At 42.5% G+C, this 19,983-nt stretch overlaps 2 protein-coding genes across 2 annotated transcripts in view; one reads left to right on the forward strand and one right to left on the reverse strand.

Annotated features, from left to right (window-relative positions):
* Nucleotides 1-570: 570 nt before the first annotated feature.
* On the reverse strand, nt 571-3,941 carry LOC310939509 (radial spoke head 1 homolog; the record flags this gene model as incomplete). Its single annotated transcript, XM_083904277.1, has 7 exons — nt 571-627; nt 732-803; nt 2,299-2,434; nt 2,510-2,600; nt 3,149-3,254; nt 3,501-3,614; nt 3,891-3,941. 7 exons carry the CDS (start codon nt 3,939-3,941, stop codon nt 571-573), a joined length of 627 nt encoding a protein of 208 aa, XP_083760403.1.
* Nucleotides 3,942-6,022: 2,081 nt separating this feature from the next.
* gas7b (growth arrest-specific 7b) overlaps nt 6,023-19,983 on the forward strand; it is a gene marked incomplete at its 5' end in the record, with an annotated part of 61,353 nt that continues 47,392 nt past the window's right edge. Inside the window, one exon of the mRNA XM_083903481.1 lies at nt 6,023-6,205. Coding sequence (XP_083759607.1) covers nt 6,023-6,205 — 183 coding nt within the window. The remainder of the gene's footprint in view (nt 6,206-19,983) is intronic.

Raw genomic sequence — 19,983 nt, forward strand, 5'->3', positions numbered from 1 at the left:
AGGACGAGACCTGACATATCAATAAATAAATACAGGAATAAATTTATGCATTTAAGTTTGCCAATTTATTTGGAAAATGTGGTTAAAATTTGTGATACATTTTAATAGAAATTTAGCTCATGACTCCGAATTTGGATATTCTTCAAAGTTTTTATTCAAATTACAAGTAGGTTTATATATGAACAACCGCTCAAGTACACTTTGCTCCATATGCAGCAAAAACAAATACGTCTCTCCTGCCTCACAGCTCTGTGAAAAGCTAAGATTCAACAACAACAACATCTGGACAGAAAGTCACCAGTGTCAGTACTCTATTCTGTCCATTAGGGGGCACTGTTAGACTTGCTTACACTTTCACAGCATCTATTCTATTCTGTTCTGTTCTATAATCTTCCTTGTTTTTTGTAAAGTACTGAGGACTGCTGAGCACAGCTCGTGTCAAAAACCTACAGAAAACATTGCGTGTCTTTATTTTAGCCTTAAAACAAAGGCCGGGTGTAAAGTCATCGGTCGATCAGATAAGTGGACTCTTCCGTGGATGACTCCACCTGAAGTGTCTCTCTGCAAGATTCACTTCATAGAGTTGGGAATCCACTTGAGGACACCGACGTCGCTGTCAGATTCCTCCTGTCAAAGAGACGACTCGTTGAAAATAACGTTCCATGACATCAGGGACATCTCGGCACATAAAGGTACAGTATGCACGACGGCGTTAAAAAAAACCAAATTACCGGCTCCGTTTGCTGGAACTCGCCCTCCTGCTCACATCCGTTGTCAAACACGAACCTCCCGAATCCAAGGGGCTGTGAAGTTGGGACAAAACATCAGAACACGTATGAACGTAAGAAGATACGGACCTTCGAAAAACCTTCATGATAGTCTTCGTCCAATGAAAAGGAAACATGCTAGGCCCAATATTTTGGGCCTAATGTGTACTTAATATTGGTGCATCGTTGTCCAAATGTCCAACTTGAGCGGGGTTCCCTACCCTGGAATGTCCCCTAAAGTCGGAAAGTCAAGAGCAACCTCATCAAACCCGACATAGGATTTCAAGAGGGTTACCGCTAATGTCAAAGGCTAGCCTAAGACAGTGTTTCCCGATCCTGGTCCACGTTTCTTTTCAGATTTTTTTAATTTGGCTGTAACATCATTCCAGTTTCGACTTCCGACCTCCAATTCAAATGGAACACACCATATTTACTGGTGCGGGGTAACCGTGGCTTGTAACCTGCATTTTGCCAAGAGTAGACAACCTTCTAGGGACATTCAACATATTGTTCTACGTGTTAAATTGCTGTTACTAGCTGCTAGCTACATCACTAGAACCAAAGACTAGAAAGGGTGTCCAAATTTCCATCTTGAGGGCGTTCCGTCCCCTGGAATGCCCCCTAAAGTTGGTCTTCCAACTCGGAAAGTCAGAGCAAACTCATCCACCCCAACATAGGATTTCAAGAGGTCTACCGCTAATAAGCTAATAAGTTCCTAAGGAACATCTGCATCCACATTTCTTTTCAGATTTCTGTTGGAAAGCATTTAACTCGGAAATAAAATCACTTCCAGTTCCGACTTCCGGCCTCCAATGCAAATGGAACGCACCATATCTACTGGTGTGGGGTAACCCTGTGATCCCTGTGAGCAAGTAATGGCTTGTAACCTGTATTTAGCCAATAGTAGACAACCTTCTTGGGGAAGTCAACACATTGTTCAACGTGTTAAATTGCTGTTACTAACTGCTAGCTACATCAATAGAACCAAACAAAGACTAGAAAGGGTGTCCAAATTTCCATCTTGAGGGCGTTCCATCCCCTGGAATGCCCCCGAAGGTTGGTCTTCCAACTCGGAAAGTCGGCGCAACCTCATCTACCCCAACATAGGATTTCAAGAGGGCTACCGCTAAAGTCAATGGCTAGCCTAAGACAGTGTTTTCCAATCCTGGTTTTCAGGGACCACTGTCCTGCATGCTTTAGGACTGTTCCTAAGACATATTCAGAACTCGGAAATGGCATCACTTCCAGTTCCGACTTCTGACCTCCAATGCAAATGGAACGCACCATATCTACTGGTGCGGGGCAACCCTGTGATAGAGTAGACAACCTTCTAGGGACAGTCAACATATTGTTCTACGTGTTAAATTGCTGTTACCAGCTGCTAGCTACATCACTACAAACCAAAGAGCTAAATATTTCCTTTTTTGTAGTTGATTGCTGGTGTTAATACGATGCTATACTAGATAGTGTGGTTTCTTATCTCGTGTGAGGCAGGAAACCAATTTCAACGGGTCATAAAGTCAGGACGTACCTTATTGTTGGCAAAGATTCCCTTGTATCTGTGGTTACAGTGGATGTACTCGCCGTCCGACTCCATGTTGCCGTTGACCCATGAGCCCTTGTACTTGGAGCCGGTGTCGCGGAAGAGGTACAAGCCCTGACCGTGTCTGTCAGTCAAACCACAGCCAGTTAGAGCTTTAACGACTTTGAATGTGCGATTCTAAAAACGATTGGGGACAAACCTCAGGTGATGCAGCCACTCTCCCTCGTAGGCGTCTCCGTTGGGGTACGTGTAGACACCGTGACCCTTCCTCACGTCCTTATCCCAGGATCCTGACAGAAGAGACGAGGCGAGACTCTGAACCGAGACGTCAAATTGACCAAAACTAAGGCCCACTTTACTTTACGCTTTTTCGCGACAGCGGGACTTCAAATTTTCTCCCGACAACTGCGAAGTGGTCGCCCGACAACTCTGCAGGAGTCCCCCGACAACTTTTACAGTTCGTATAAAGAGAACGCGTCGGAGCTTGCGACGGCGGGAGGTCAGAGTTAAGGCGATTAGCATATATCGCGCGATAACTAGCGCATATCGCAGGACTTTTTTTCCCCCCATAAAATAATGGCGGGGGGGCGAAGGAGGGCGCTGGACGCCGTACGTGGAGCACCTCCGAAAACCAAGTGCCTGGTCGGTATCTGGCCGGAGGACGAGATCCAGAAGAAGCCGGAGTCATCCAGGAACAAGATGGCCAACGTAAAAATGCAACAGCGTGGGTGTCCTGCCAGATTTCCGGGACAGGGGTGAAATTTCCCGCTGTCGCGACATCAAAAGCGTAATTTAAAGTGGGCCTAAGGTCAAACTATTAAAAAACAAGTCTCTGTACCTTCATATTTGGATCCATCTGGATAGTAGAACAATCCTTGTCCATGTTTCATGTTCTGATAGTAGTCTCCCACATATCTGGCCCCATTCTTAAAGTAATACGTTCCCTGTTTGACAGAAAACGAGACGACATTACGCGACGAGACGCCTAAGAGGGTTTTCAGTGATCCAGGTCATGGTTGTCTTTACTTCTGAAAACGAAGGCGACTGGACTTGCGTAGCATCTTCAGGAACCTAACAGAAGTCCAGTTGCCTTCGTTTTTTTTTTTTTTAGCACTTAAAACACTAACAAGACCTAAACTGGACATTAGGGCTTGTAATGGATCGGATTCAGACTCCACAAAGACACATACCGATCCGTGTCTCATTCCGTTCTCGTAATGTCCCTGGTAGATGTCGCCGTTGGGCAGGACGGCTCGGCCGACGCCGTGTCGCTCGCCTTCTGCATTTCTGTCCCCTTCGTACTCCTGACACACACACACACACACACACACACACACACACACACACACACACACACACACACACACACACACACACACAGTTAGCTAGTACCAACTTTGGCTTAAGCTATCAAACAATAACAAACAGCAGGAAAAGACTATCAAGCTAAGACGCGAATTAGCTGACTTCCTAGGTAGCTGCTTAGCTAATTAGCAACACACACATAGCTAGCTAGACCCAGCTAGCTGACACTATAACCAAGCTAGGAAGCTAGCTAACTCGCTAATCACATTCCTCACCCCAAGTTTATTGCGTTCATTTTCTAGGTCATCAGACCCAGTGTCCGACATGGTTCTGTGAGGTTGTTGTTGTTGTTCTTCTTCTTCTCTAAGCTTCCTCCTCTCATTGTCCTTCAGTTAGCATGTTGTCTTTTGTCTTACAGGTGGAATTCCGTCGTTGTTTTTTCAAAGTCGGTCCGTGTCTTTGAACTTGATCAATTCAAAGGCGTTCCGTTTTCGTGGTATGAACGTGACATAATGTTCTTTTCCAGGTACTAACTAGGTTAGCTTCAGATCAGATGGACTGGGTGCTGGTGCCGCAGCTAACAGTAAAACATAGCAACAAGCTCGTTATGCTAACTATCCTGATTATCGAGACATTTTTGTATTGTTATGCTAGTCCAGTTACATAGTGTAGCATAGCTCGAATAGCTTGTGGCACAACGGTAGCACAAACTGACTGAGCAATGGAAACCGAACTGATTAGTTTTAGTTAGTTGGAAGTCAGAATTTCCGAATTTAGGGGGACATTCCATCAACAGGAAAGACAGATTTACATTACAAACCCCAACATAGGATTCCAAAATGGCTGCCACTCGCGTCAAGTGCAAAAACACGCGGACCTTTAGTCTTATTTGTTTCACATTAAGTCACGTTTTGATTTTTATCCGTGGACATGGTTGTACGCAAAATACAGTGTTAGGCGTTGCTACTGACTGGTATTGCTAACAAGCTAGCCTGAGGTATGTTTACGTAGCCCACATTTAAGATGGAGGCAGTTACTAGTTTGTGGTTTTAAACCCCTCCTTTTTCGTTCAGATCTGGTCGATGTTTACTCGTACACGACATATTAACGTGCTAATTTGTTCTAATTTTGTGTCATTATTTCTACACAAATGGAAAAAACACGTCACCGCGGCAACCGCAGGAAACAATGAAAAACAGCGATGTGTCAGTGATGCAAGGCAACCTAGCGAAAGAGGAACCAACAGGTTTTTGTGTGTTTTGGGCAAATTTCCTGTTCATAATATGTAAGTCAGCGCTGACTCAGATCAACACTTCTTCATTACAAGAATCAAGTGTCCACTCGTAAAATAAAACAAAACCAAAAAAAAAAACCCTTTCTATTAAATGACAATAATTTCACCCAGAATTCTACAGACTGGTCCTTTAACAGCTTTCATCTCTGGAACTCTCTGGAAATAAACAGAATATGATGATGATGATGATGATGTTCTTCTTTCTCTCTGTATTTCACAACTACTTCTAAGAGAAACCTTGTTCTTGTTATTGTCATCAAGTCTACAGCAAAAGAAGATATGACTTCCGGTTAGGTATTTCAAAATAAAACGTAAAAAAAAAACACATTCCTGTGTGAAATGTTGACGTGGGCTGCAGAAAACCGAAAGAAATGCTGACTCTGGATTCTCAATTAAAGTAGTAAAACTATAGATGAAAATGATGACTCAGCATTTTCAATTAAAACAGTAAATCTATAGATGAAAATGATGACTCAGCATTCTAAATTAAAACAGTAAAACTGTCATTGAAAATGATGACTCATCATTTTCAATTGAAACAGTAAAACTAGATGAAAATGATGACTGCATTTTCAATCAAAATAGTTAAACCTATAGATGAAAATGATGACTCAGCATTCTCAATTAAAAACAGTACAATAGTTGGAAATGCTGACCTGACATTCTCAACTAAAACAATTGAATATGATGACTCAGCATTCACATTTAATAATAAAAAAAAAAAAATAGAAATGCCGAATCAGCATTCCCAACTAATAATAAAGAAAACGGGAAAAGTATAGTTGGGACTGTCGACTCAGCAACATTTTCAATTTAAATCGTCATTTTATTGTTAAAAAAAAAAAAAAAAGTTTTATTTTGAAGACGCATACGCCTGGTTTCCGGTGTAACTGTTCGCAGCTCGACAGAAAAGTCTCCGCTGGACGCAGACAGCGCAGCAGTGAGTGAGTGAGAGAGTGAGGTCTTGTTGTTGTGAGTCAGAGGAGAAGAAGAGGAGGAGGAAGAGGAGGAGGAAGAGGAGGAGAACCTGTGCACGAACTCCTCACAACTTTCACTCTGCTCCAGCACGCGCCAGGAGCTGCTGCACACACACACACACACGGGGTTCGCATCATGTCTGGATCTTACTGTAAGAGTTTGTACCGGTTCAGTGGGGACCAGCACCAGCAGGGACTGAGCTTCGAGACCGGGGACGTGATCAAGGTGGTCCAAGCTCTGCCCGGAGGCTGGTGGGAGGGAGAGAGGGACGATGGAGCCCGGGGCTGGTTCCCCTCCAGTTATGTCCAAGTGCTGGAGGTAAGAAGACTATTTATTACTAATGTACTTCTTTTTTATTATTGTAATAACATCAGTTATTATGGACACACGTGGTGTGGATTTAAAGGTCCAGTTTGTAACATTTAGGAGGATTTATTGGCAGATTTTGACCAAGAATCTTCAAAAAAATGTATCTTAAAAATCTTGTTTCTGTTGTTGAAGGATAAGTCTTTGGTTCTCAAAGTGAGGCACGTGGACCAGCCGTGGCACGCGAGCTTCCTCTGGTGGTACTTGGTTAGAGCTGCTGAATTACTGATATTAAGGCGATTAAGGCTGACTTTTTTCTCTAAATTCAGAATTTAATCTCAGAATTCCGACTTTCTGACATTTGAATTTTGACCTTTTTTTTTTTTCAAAATTCTGACTTTACTCTCAGAATTCAAACTTTAATCTCCAAATTCTGACTTTTGAATTCTGACTTTAATCTCAGAATTCCGACTTTTTGACTTTAATCTCAGAATTCAAACTTCAATCTCAGAATTCTGATTTTTGAATTCTGACTTTCTGACTTGAATTTTGACTTTTTTTTCTCAAAATTCTGACTTTACTCTCAGAAATCGTAGATTGATGTTTTTCTCAGAATTCAAACTTTCTGACTTTTTAATTTTTTCCTCAACTTTCTGACGTTAATCTCAGAATTCTGACTTTTGAATTATTATATTTCATCAAATATTGAATGAAAACATGGCATCAACACTTCATAAAAAAAGGTTTAAGAACAACTTAAGAGTGTTTTAAGTAAATTTTAAAAAGTACTCAAGTACTCGTGTGTGAAAAAAAAGTTCGGAAATTCGGAAGTGGGAGTTACATCGTCTTCCGAGTTTGTCCACGCGTTCCAGTTGAGAAGTCGGAATTATGGTGCGTTACCGTTGAGGTGGGAGATCGGAACCCGGAGCGACATATCTCAGGCTAGCCTTTGTTAGCTGTTGATAGCTATTGTTAGCAATGCCAGTTGATAAAAAAAATGAACTACGCGATGTTTTTTCAACACGTCCGATAAAAATGACGACTGCTTAAACGCTATTAACCGTAAACGTAGCCATTTCAGAGTCCCAGTGACGGGGTTTGGTGAGGTTTCTCCGACTTGGGGTCGTTCCAGTTGAAGAAACGTATTTATTCCTGTAGAGGGCAGCATTTCACCTCTCAGTGCGCAACGTACGAGACATTTTTAAACATTAAACGCGGAAACCTTTTTCCTGTAGGGGGCAGCGTTTCAGTTAATGAAGTCATGTGAACATAACTTAACCATGACCAGTTGATGACTAACACTAACCCACAGTTCAAATCTTAGTCCTAAACTTGAACCAGTTCCTCAGTAAATCAGGTTCAGAGGTTCATTAGGACCAGGTTCTGGTCTCCGTGACGACTAATGGTCCTGACGAGGTCAGTGTTTACGACAGAAAAAAGAGCTAATAAATAGTTTTCCCGTGTTGTGTTGACATGAACTCAAACCTTCAGCTCCGTCTTCATTCACTTCCTCATTCCACACATTCCTCTGAAACACTCAGGTCTGAATGTCTCTCTCTCTCTCTCTCTCTCTCTCTCTCTCTCTCTCTCTCTCTCTCTCTGTCTAAGTCTCTCGCCCACACCCAGCTCGCCCTCCCTTTGTCCTCTCGAGTGAATTTTTAAAATCCCTGCGACTCAGATATTATATATATATATATATATATATATATATATGTATATATATATATATATATATATGTATATATATATATATATATATATATATATATGTATACACACATTAAAGTACTGGAGTTGAAAACGAAAAAACGCTGAAAACGCTGAATCAGCATTTCACGACGACATAGTCGTAGACGTTTGGAACACTTTAAATTAGAAATGCTGTCTCAGTATCTCTAACTGATGAAAAAAAAGAAAAGAAAATATAAAAGTAGGGTATAAAAGTATTGTTGGAAATGCTGACTCGGCAATCTCGATGAATATAAAGTAGTAAAACTGTAGTTGAGAACGACGACTCGGCATTCTCAATTAAAGCCGTTTATCTATCATTGAAAATGATGACTCGGCATTCTCAATTAACATAGTAATACTGCAGCTGAGAATGACGACTCAGCATTCTCAATTCAAACAGTAAAACATGGTTGGAAATGACGACTCAGCATTCTCAATTAAAATAGTAAAACTACAGTTGAAAATGATGACTCAGCATTCTCAATTAACAGTAAAATAGCAGTTGAACACTCAAACAATCAAAATCAAAATAGTCAAAACTTATATTTATCTTAAAAGTCAACATTTGTCTATATTGTACATTGATAGTCTTATTATTTATCACCTTTAATTTGCCCATCGAAGGACTAATGAAGGACGATTTGATCCTTTTTTAATAACGTTTTTTAAAATCGTACAGATATTAATCAGATAAAAGAAGACGATGGACAGTTTCCTTTTGTAAAAACTCATGAATAAACTTGTCAAAGATCATATTTTCCTGTGTGGTTTCTGTGTGAGTGCGGTGGTGGTGGTGGTGGCTCCTCCGTCATAGTGAAACTACAGGTTTCCCCTCGCTGAGTTTGTGTCATAAACTCGTAGTTTTTTTTTGTTTGATGCGTTTCAGGGTTGTAGGACATCGGAGTGTTTCCTCATTCTAGTAAAAAAAAGTTTCCTCTAAACTCAGAGGGAAACAAACGTCACTCTTTCACGCCGTTGCCTCATTTTCATACCGTTTGCGAAATCCACGCTGATGTACGTTCACCACAGAGACGAGGATTTGTTCTGCTGCGGACAATGAAGCATTCTTCTTCTTCTTCTTCTTCTTTGTTCTTCTTCTTCTGTCATCTCCAGCGCTGGAGCCTTTGTTCTACAAACAAACTCATTCTTCAGGCAGAATCAATCATTCAGAACCTGTTACTGCTGCTGCTGACGACACTGCAAAATTCAATATTTAACCTCTTCTTCCCTGACCCTCTTTTTGGAGTCCCTGCTCGAAAATGACATGCCAAAACTAAATAGTAATAAATCTCTGCAGTTACAAGCTCTATATGGATTATCTTGATATCAAACTACAGATAACACTTGTGAGATTCCACCAGAGGTGTAAGTTTCACTGTAGATGTCACTGTGTCAGAGTAAATCAACATGGAACACAGCATATCTAAAGGACTTTTTTCTCTCGCATAACATTTTTTTGCATTTTAAAACAAATATCACCTTTAAAATATGCAGTAGGAGCTTAAAAACACATGGAGGTCATATAACAACATGTGGACATGAGCTGTGCAAAGTCTGATGCTGCTGAAATGAAGCAGAGTGAAATTACAGAGGTTTTAGTAAAGAGATGTCTGGGCGTTCTCACTTTTGGCACAGCTTGGCATCATCTGTGACATTTGAGATTTCTTAGGTACCAAATTATTAAATTATTAACCCGCTATGGGTTAGGGTTAGGGGGTTAGGGTTACCCTTTCCCTCCAGGGATAAAGACAGGGATGTTCTGGTAAGGCTCGGTAGGTCTGGATTGTCTAGCGCGGGGCGTCTTGACAGCGAACAAACAATACCACGTGGAAACAGAGACAGACATCAGGCATGAAAGTCAGTAACAGAGTCTCTGCAGCTGGTAGAAGACCCCGTCCTCCTCACCTACCACCCCTTCCCACGCTCTCAAACTCCGTCATATGGAGTGCGACTTTCTTATTCCATGTGAAGAAGCCAGTTAATTGCTGTGTATCCGTCATACTATACTACGTCCCCAAAATTGGACAGTTTTTGGAAAAAAAATGTTTGGTCCAAAATTTGACAAAAATGTCATACTGTACTATGTCGCCCAAAATTTGACAGTTTTTTGTAAATAAAATGTTTGGTCCAAAATTTTACAAAAACGGCAAACTATACTGTCATCCAAAATTTGACAGTTTTTTGGCAAAAAAAATGGTCCAAAATTTGACAAAAACGTCATACTATACTATGTTGCCCAAAATTGGACAAATTTTGGAAAAAAAAATGTTTGGTCCAAAATGTTCCAAAAATGTCATACTGTACTATGTCGTCCAAAATTTGACAATTTTTTTGAAAAAAAATGTTTTACTCCAAAATTTGACAAAAACATCACACTATACTATATCGTCCAAAATTTGACATTTTTTTCTTAAAAAAAATTTGGTCCAAAATTTGACAAAAATGTCATACTATACTATGTCGCCCAAAATTTGACAATTTCTGGAAAAAAAGGTTTGGTTGTTTGTTATGAAACTAAGGGGAGAGTAGAGTGGAGTGGAGTAGAGTGGGGGTTCTGGGGTTTTCGGGCGTGGGGGACTTCTCGCAGAGGTTTACATGGTGATTCAGCCTGGCAAAATGGAATGCGGGGGTCGCACGGTTGGCGTAGACGGTGCCAGGTGCTTCCCCAACCGTGCGCCGATACAGTCGTCTCTTGTCTGTGAAGCGAAATTTCACACGAATGACTGTGAAACGCCCACCGCGGCGTCTCCGAAAGCACCTTCTTTAACCACAGTGTGTTTTGTTTTGACACTGAAGAATAGATCTGAGCCGTCGTGGATGCTATCACCCTCACTACATGTCAACAAACACAGGGAAAAGGGACTCGTCTGTTGTGGCAGCAGGTCAGTGTAGGCCTCAGTGGAGTGTGTGTGATTGATGTAATGAGGCGAATGCGTTACCAGAAGAAACTATTTTCAGATCCCCCACACGAGTCTTTGCTTTGCTCCTCTGTCGCTATTTCTGAGTTATAGCTCGAAAAACATTAGCTCAGTTAAACAGTAATTACAGTTATTTTCAAACTCGCGTCTCAATTTTTCCTCGTCGCCGCGTCCCAAAAACTCCGCGATGGAATCCGGGAATTGCTCCTCTGTGGTGTTGCGTAAATCTTAGTTAATCACCGTTACCATGAAGGCTTCACAACAGTTGTGGAATTGCGACAAAAAAGGAAAAACGAAGGACGGCGCAGACCTCCGTCGAGGCGTAAACACTTTGTAAACACCTGTGTTTACACCAAACCAGCAGCAGCTGAACATGACGTGCTGTGATAGCTATTATTACCCTTTTTACATAACCATGACTGCATTCTTTCTGAGCTGTCGAAATGTTCAAATTCACATCCTCACCAAACTTTTACGGCATTGGTTCTCAAAGTGCGGCCCGGGGCCCAATGGCGGCCCGCAGAAACATTTCTGGCGGCCCCGCAATGAATTACAGTCGATAGTTTTAATCCAGGAGCATTTAACTAAACTTGTTAAATGTTTATTGGACATTACTGGATACAGACCAACAAGTGTAAACAAAAATACTGGGTATTTACCTGGTTATGTTATATGGTGAATTTTAGTGTATTATTGGGTTATAAGCTGGTAATAAGCAGGTAGCTACAGCCCCCAATTACTAGCTATTTACCCAGTAAATATATGGTCACAGAAATGTGTTACTTACTTGTATTAACCTGTAATTAGAAGGTAAGAACAATGGCCAAAATACTGGGTAATTACCCAGTAAATTATAAAGCGTTATTATATTAACGCTTATATTACTTAACGCTAATCTGTAGAACTGCAATTTGGTCATTAAAATGATTACAAATGGGATTTTTTTCCCGTTTTTTTTCCTTTGGCGGCCCTCAGTCCAATGTTGGGTTCCTAAATTGGCCCTCAGGTATCAAAACTTTGAGAACCCCTACTTTACGGGAACATCCTTGGAGACAGGAAGTTGCTGATGAAAACACACACATCGGTGGGGACAAACTGACGCCCTTGTAATACCGACTATAAGCAATTTTTTAAAGTGCTACGGCTCAAGGTTTACACAGGAAGAAGTGAAAAAGCCAAAGTCAGTGGCTCTTATTTTGAACAAATCGCGCGTCTGGTCCATTTTTGGACGCTCTGAATCAATTACTCGCCGATCGCTTATGTTTTTGAGCGTTTGCATCGATCGTGCGTCCATTTTCTTCTTCTATCTCCGAGTCTGTCATAACAGCAGTGTAAGCAAAGTGCCCTTCTTTCCCTCCCTAACCACATCCTGCAGTGTCTCCTGGGGGATCCTCCAGCATTCCCAGGCCACATGGGTTTTATATTACATCAAAAACGTATTCCGGGGTCTATCTCAGGATCTCCATCCAGCTGGAGCTGCCCCCCCCCCCCCCGGATCTTCCTTGACCTGACGACACCCAAACACCTCCACTGACAAAACAGTGGTTCGGTTGCGTCAGGTGAAATTTGAGTCAAGAGATTAACGCTGTTCAGGGTTAATCGGCCATCACGACACACCTCGGTGGTTTGTAATGCACACAGACGGGGTTTATTATGTCTGGAAAGTTTATCGCGTTGGCATCAGGTGTATTTTTTTCCAAGACAAAATCAGATCTTAGAGTTACAGAGGGTTATCAGGGGAAAGAATGTACCTGTATGTTTGATTGGCCTGATGATTTTGAAGGCTCTGGAGTAAAAGTTGAAGCAGACATAGACCGGAAGTTCCAATTAACACTGTTTTTTTAGTGTGTATCTGCGTCATTACCTTGTTTACGAAGCCCTGAAGGTTCTAAACAAACAGTTCAGCCACTGCTGAGAACGCTGTGTTTTATTGTAATCTCGGGCTCAGTGAGATCTCTGAAAAAACCCGGTCCGGTTACGTAAACACAACTCTCCTGAACGGAGAGTTGGGCACTAGTCCGGGCACATCTGGTTGCGTACATTGAACCGCAGAAGAAGAATAACGTCCGTTGTGGAGGTGTTTCACGAGCGAAAGTGTCTTCTGACTCTGGGTCTGACTCTGGGTCAAAGGTCGTCAAAGGGACTGCGGCGGGGAGTCGTGAAGAAGCTATTTTTAAACACTGTTAAAACAATGTTTTGATAATGAGTAGCAGTGCATCCACCGTTCCAGAGGGGGGAGCTGTGCTTCTGAGAGCGGGTGTGCTGAATATGTCACTTCCGGGTACTGGCCAATCACAAGACAGTTGGGAAGGCTCTACGTTGGCTGGCCAATCACAACACACTCTGTCTTCTGGGTTTGAGATTTGAGTCTGAAATATCGCGGCTGGGAAACAGCGTCAGAAAAGAGGATTTCTATCGGCTCGTTTACAGCAACTAGGAGGTTTTTGAGCATAAAAACAAGTTAATGTATGTAAGTAGACCTCCATAACTAACATATATGTGCAACAGGACCACTCTATGTGAGCTTTAAGTCAGAGTTTTTGCCAGAGTCAGACCCCTGCTGTGCCAACAGACATCATTCATTCATTCATCGTCTGCCACTTTATCCTCCACACGAGGGTCGTGGTCATTTCTGGAGTCAATCCCAGAAGACTTAGAGCAGAAGGTCGACCATGGACAGGTCGCCGGTTTACGGCCAAGGCTGACACGCTCTCGCATACACGTCTACGGTCAATTTAAGAGTGTCCAATTAACCTAATCTGCAGGGTTTTTGGACCGTGGGAAGAAACCGGAGAACCCAGGGCACACATGGAGAAACAAGTCCTCACAGAAAGGGCCTACATCAAACTGAATTCCAACCAATAGACTTTCTTTGTTGAAATTGATTAGAATGTTAAAGAGTTTAGTCTTAGGGTCTATGGTGATCACCTTAGAGGAAACACCCTCTTGTGTTCGCAGCACTTGGCTTCGTCTCCACGTTGAGCTCCAAAATATCTACCAGTTCTCTCCAAATGTCCTTCACGAACAAGAGCCTGAAAACACACAAATATTTATACATATTTAACAGCCTCAGTGTCGAGTATTTAGCCTGACCTCCGGCTCACACTCTTGGCTCATTTAAACCTAAATGGAGTGGAACCTAAATTAATGCCATTTTTTTTTTTTTTAAATGACTGCTGTCAAAAATGTTGTAAGAAAGGAAAGGTTTGTCCAAGACGTCACATTTCATACAACGTTGTACGAGCCGAAGCGAAAAGCTAACGTTGTCTCATCTGGATTATTGTAATTCTTCACCTGGGGTTGTTTGTTTTTGGACTGATTTTAAAATGCTGTTCTTGGTTTTTCTTTTACTCATTCGACCTCGTTCGTTTTCACACAACCTTTAGATCACTGAGGTCGAACGACCAGACGCTCTTAGACGTCCACGGAGAAACGGAACTTTCCCTCTACGATCTTTTACTTTTTCTTTTCGAGAAATGTCTCATATGCACAAAAGCCCCCCAAACCAACTCCAAACGCTGTAGTACATATGCCAGGCCTGTATGTGGTGCTGTAAGCAGAGATTTTCCCCACTCTGGGACGTGTTTTCCAAAACGCTGTTTCTCAGTGGATAAAACGCTGATACGATACAACATTTAAGCAGATTCTCCTGAACTTGTCTTCATGTGGACGAGCCCTAATCGGCCAAATATTGGAAGGCGCCCACGACTGAAATCTGGCCAATTATCCTCTAGCGTGGGCGAGGCCTTAAGCCGATTCTTCGAGAATTAGCTAAAAAAACCCACTGTGATTTAGCCTTTTCTGTAGCTGCCCCTAAGTTATGGAACGGTTTATCCCTAGAAATTAAATCTACCCCCACTATTGAACATCAATTTCAAAGACTCAGCTCTTCTCTGTGGCCTTCACTTAGGGGTTCTGAGAACGTTCCGTCCAGACAGGATCTTCTGGATCAGATCTTCTGGATGTACCTTTTTTCACCTTGCGAAACCCACTCGTCCACCGTTGTTCTTCTCGTCTGACGCTCCTCAAGTTTCCGGTCCTGAGAAAACACCACGTCACTTCCTGTCCTCAGAGACGCTGACTCTCGTTCTGCTGCAGTCACTTCACGCTCGGACGCAAACGGATCCAGGAGTTTCACATGTAGACGAAAAACCCGGCAGAGCTCCAACATCTGCAGGAGACTCAAGTGCAAACATCATATGTGTATATATATATATATATATATATATATGTATGTAAAGCATGTGCGATCCATAACCTACGACAGGCTTTTGTCTTCTTTCGAGAAGCAGAATTGGTGCCACATGCGTTTGTTTGAAGGCTAAATCTGGATCAGGAGCTAAAAAAACCCAGATCAATCGTCACCACAGGAGTCGACCATTTGATATTTCACAACAGTACACACACACACACACACACACACACACACACACTAAACCACTGGCATGCACTCTGAGAGGAGCTGGGTCTGTTTAAACTAGGATGATGTGAGTTTAACCCCTGAAATATCCCACAAAACCAAGACTTCCGATGCTGGAGAACTCTGCTTTAGTGGCTGAGTGAAGACATCGAAGCCTCATAGCAGTCTGAAAATATCTTCAGGATTTATTTAGCACTTTATTGATATTTGATATTGATATGTGACCATATTTGGCAGAATTTCAAAATAAAAGTGCTCGTTTTGCAATGGACTGATATGTAGTTGGCAATGAAAACGTGTTTATGATGCGTGGATAAGGAAATACGGAATTTTGTAACTCAACGGCGGGAGGAGGGGTTGCGAGTTTGAAACCTCGGCTAATTGGATGTAAAGCAGAATAGTGGATTGACTCGCTGACATTTTCAGAACATATTCAGATGTTCCTCAGAGGTTCCTTACACAGGAACGTCCTTTGAAGTTGGATTTTCCAACTCGTGGCATGAGATGTAAGATATGGACGAACGTATTTGGACAGTTGACCATGAGACCAACACTTTTTGGAAAACTTTCTATGTGAAGTTTGTGTCCATTCATTCTGTAGAGCAGGGGCGTCAAACTCATTTTCACTGAGGGCCACATCAGCATAATGGTTGCCCTCAAAGGGCCGGATGTAACTTCTTCAGCCACAATAAAGCTCGCTTTCACTGCTGCCTGGATTTTAGGGTTTGCCTTTTAATTCTTTGGCAATTTGTTGTTTTCCTTGAAGGCTAACTTTGACACACTTTGGCTCCTTGTTTGGCGTCAAAACGCCGATGTAGATCGTATTGTTTGACGACCGTCACGGCCTCGTAACACTAAAGACGCACCGGTTTTTCTCCTTGAAGCACAAATATGTATTCGCTTTCCTATCTTTCTTGAAACTGCCTTCCATCTGCATCGATCTTTCTCTTCGGGGACATTTTGGGATCATTTGTGGATATTTCAATCTCAATGTCATTCGTCGCACGATGCACGTACGACGATACGCTTGCAAACTAGTGGCGGGATGCCGTCACGTCACGGGTAACACAATGTAGTTTATGGTCAACGCACGCCTTAAAAGCAGCATAGACCTCGCGGGCCACATACAATGACGTGGCGAGCCACGTCTGGCCCCTGGGCCTTGAGTTTGACGCATGTGCTGTAGAGCATTGACGAGGTCAGACACTGATGTTGGACGAGAAGGTCTAAGGCTCAGAGTTCAGGTTCGTCCCAAAGGTTCTTGATGGGGTTGAGGTCAGATCGGTCAAAGTCAAACCATCTTGCTTTTGTCCAGTACAGACATTTTGAAGCAGAAAATGACCGTCCTCAAACTGTTGCAAAACAAGGTTGGAAGCATAGCGTCGTCCAAGATGTCTCTGCACAGCGACGTCACTTCATGTGTCGAAGTGGATCCGGATCTCGCCGGTGAAACGGGGGCGACTGGAGAAACCGACATAAAGCTGAAGGAGGGCGGGGATTTGACAAAACGGGGCATTGTTCGCCGAACATTTCACATCACGCACAATGACGGACAGTCAGTCAGTCAGTCAGTGTGAGCGTACGTACGACATGCTTGAACACGCATGTGCATCACTCCCCCTCTTCCTCCTCCTCCTCCTCTTTCCCTGAGTGTCTGAAGTGTCTCTCCATGTGGGAATGTGGCTTCGCTTCAGGCTCCCACATCTGCCCAAACCAAAACAATGTCTCCCAAATAAAGATATGGTCGGCAGCCCCCGTCAGTCTCCGTCTCCCTCTCCCCCGGGGGGGATTCTTTCGCTCTCTCCTCCTCCTCCGTCTACTCCCTCGTTCGTCTCTCTAGGTTTTGAGAAACGTCTCAAATCCCCGGCTGCTGATTCTGACCATGAATCTCCTGTGGAGAGTTGTGTGGGTCAGCGTTAACGGTCTCTGTCGGGGGGGAGTTTCAATAACAGCGGTGATGATGTTTGTGTGGGAGTCGTGTTTGTTTGTAAGCTAGCTCTGGTTTCACCCGAGTCCTGAGGGTTTGGGTCCAAACCTTAGATCCACAATTTACACATTTTTTTTCTTCTCGTCGAGAGGGAAAATCCCCTCTTTAGAACCACATGTACGTCCAACTAGATCACGTGGCTCCTCCCAACATGTCCATTTGTCTTCATGAGAAGTTTATGAGCGTCTACCACATGAGTTTTTTGTCTAAATCACGAGTTGCGGGTCTTAACGATAATAAACAGGGACGTGTTTTATCGTGCGATCAATCTGAGCCCATTGTGACATCCTTCCTTGTTTTGTTGGCCGCCATTTTTTGGGGGGTTTAATGGGTTTTTGAAACTAGAAGAAACCATTTTGGCAAAAGTAAGGGTGGAGCCGGTATGTCCCACCTGCAACAATCCAATTATTGGGTATAAGGACTAGGCCTACGCAGGACAAACGATGTTGTGGACACTGTCTCTCTTTGTCTTTGCCGTTGACGTGAGATTCCAGGCAGAACAATGAGCGAGTAAAGTTTAGGACAATCTCTTGTACAGATGCCCTTAGATCTGAAGCTGATGGTTTGGGTCCAAACCTAGATCCACAATTTGCACCTCCCAACAATACCACGTGATTTACTTTTGAGTTTTTAGTCTAAATCACGAGTCTTCTGGTCCAACAGACGATAATAAACAGGGACGTGCGATCAATCTGAACCCATTGTGACATCATCCGTTGGTTTGTTGGCCGCCATTTTTTGGGGGGTTTAATGGGTTTTTGAAACTAGAAGAAACCATTTTGGCAAAAGTAAGGGTGGAGCCGGTATGTACCACCTGCAACAATCCAATTATCGGGTGTCTCTCGCTGCTTGTTTGTTACAAGGACTAAACCTACGCAGGACAAACGGTGTTGTGGACACTGTCTCTCTTTGACTTTGCCGTTGATGTGAGATTCCAGGCAGAACAATAAAGTTAAGCAAAGAGAGAGAGAGAGACCGACTCACCAAAGACCGACTTTTACCCGAGATCCCAAGGACAATCACTTGTCCAAATGCGTTTAGACCTTAAAGCTGTGTCAGCACATTCTAGTCTTTGAATCTGAGGGAATTGGTCCTTGAAAGTCCTTGAATTTGATATCAAGCCCTGAGTAAACGCATCATCGACACTGGAGACTCTTACAGAGCCTCACGTTGTCCTTTTATGAAGCATCTTCATCTGTTGCCGCCTCACTCCGACACCAGCGTCCGTCCTGTGTGCGTGAACTTCCTGAACAGTAACCCAGGCTGTGTGGTTGTTTCCCACAGAGAGGGAAAGTGGAGGCAGGTTCACCAGTGAATAATAGGAAACAGACACTTCCTGGTGCCTGCTGCACCTCCTGATGATGGTGATGACGTGTTTTTGTGAAGAACATGATAATATTTATAATAACATGATGTATTGTGACTTAAACATCGTGATAATATCGTATCGTTACTTAAATATCGTGACTTAAATATCGTATCATGACTTAAATATAATATTGTATTGTGACTTAAATATCATGATAATATTGTATCGTGACTTAAATATCATGATAATATTGTATCTTGACTTAAATATGATAATATTGTATCGTGACTTAAATATCATGATAATATTTTATCTTGACTTAAATATCGTGATAATATTCTATCATGATCTAAATATTGTGACTTAAAGGTGAAGTAAGTAGTTTATAGTGCCATCTAGAGGAGAGGCTGAAATTTACAACAAAGAACTGCTCCTCTGCTCACCCCCTCCCTTCCCTGAGCGCTACGGTATCCTCAGCTGGTCAAATGTCGTCCTCGTCGTCTTTCTCCGTGTCAGCAGATGAGGTTCGTGAGGCGAGGGAGAGGGCGAGCTACCGCGGCTGTAGCAGACGAAGCGGAGAGAGAGGAGGCGGGACTTCCGCTACAAGTAAAGAGATGCTTGATTTGTTCTCTCGCGTTTGTCCTTACAGGCTCCAGTAGAAACATGGCGTCTCGCTGCTAACAGTGGCTATGCAACCGCGGCCCGCGACCGTGTTATTTTACATGACTTTTTGAAACACTACGAAAATGAAACAAAAACTATTATACAGCGACTAGACAATGCAGGAGCACATAATATGTATAAAAAAGTGGATTTTGGGTTATATTAACCCATAAATACTACACATTGTCCCTTTAAATATTGTGATATTGTATCGTGACTTAAATATTGTGATATTGTATCGTGACTTAAATATCGTGACCTAAATATCATGATAATATTGTATCCTGATTTCAATATCACGATAACATTGTATCGTGACTTAAAATATTTTGATATTGTATCGTGACTTAAATATCGTGATTATATTGTATCGTGACTTAAATATCGTGATATTGTATCGTGACTTAAATATTGTGCAAACTGATCCTGGTACAACGCTCAGTACCAGGATCAGTCTGATTATCCTCAGACATGATCCAAAAAACCAGAATTATCAGGTTCAAGGTTCTTTAAGCTCAAGCTTAAGCTCAGGAATGTGTGAGTGACTTATTTTTAAAGATAAAACAGAAAGAATGGGACCATATCAGACCGATAATAGTATCAGCGGAGACTCGAGGCTTTGGTATCAAACCTTGAGAACATTGAGATATCTGCGAGTATCAAAAGTACACAATACATTTTTGAGGTCAAAGGTCGTCATGGAAACTCCGGCAGCTCCAAATCTCTTTCTCTGGACAGAGGAACAGCTGCTCCGACAGACCT

This window comes from Microchirus variegatus (genome assembly GCF_963457635.1).
Source record: "Microchirus variegatus genome assembly, chromosome: 17".
NCBI classification, from domain to species: Eukaryota; Metazoa; Chordata; class Actinopteri; order Pleuronectiformes; family Soleidae; genus Microchirus; species Microchirus variegatus.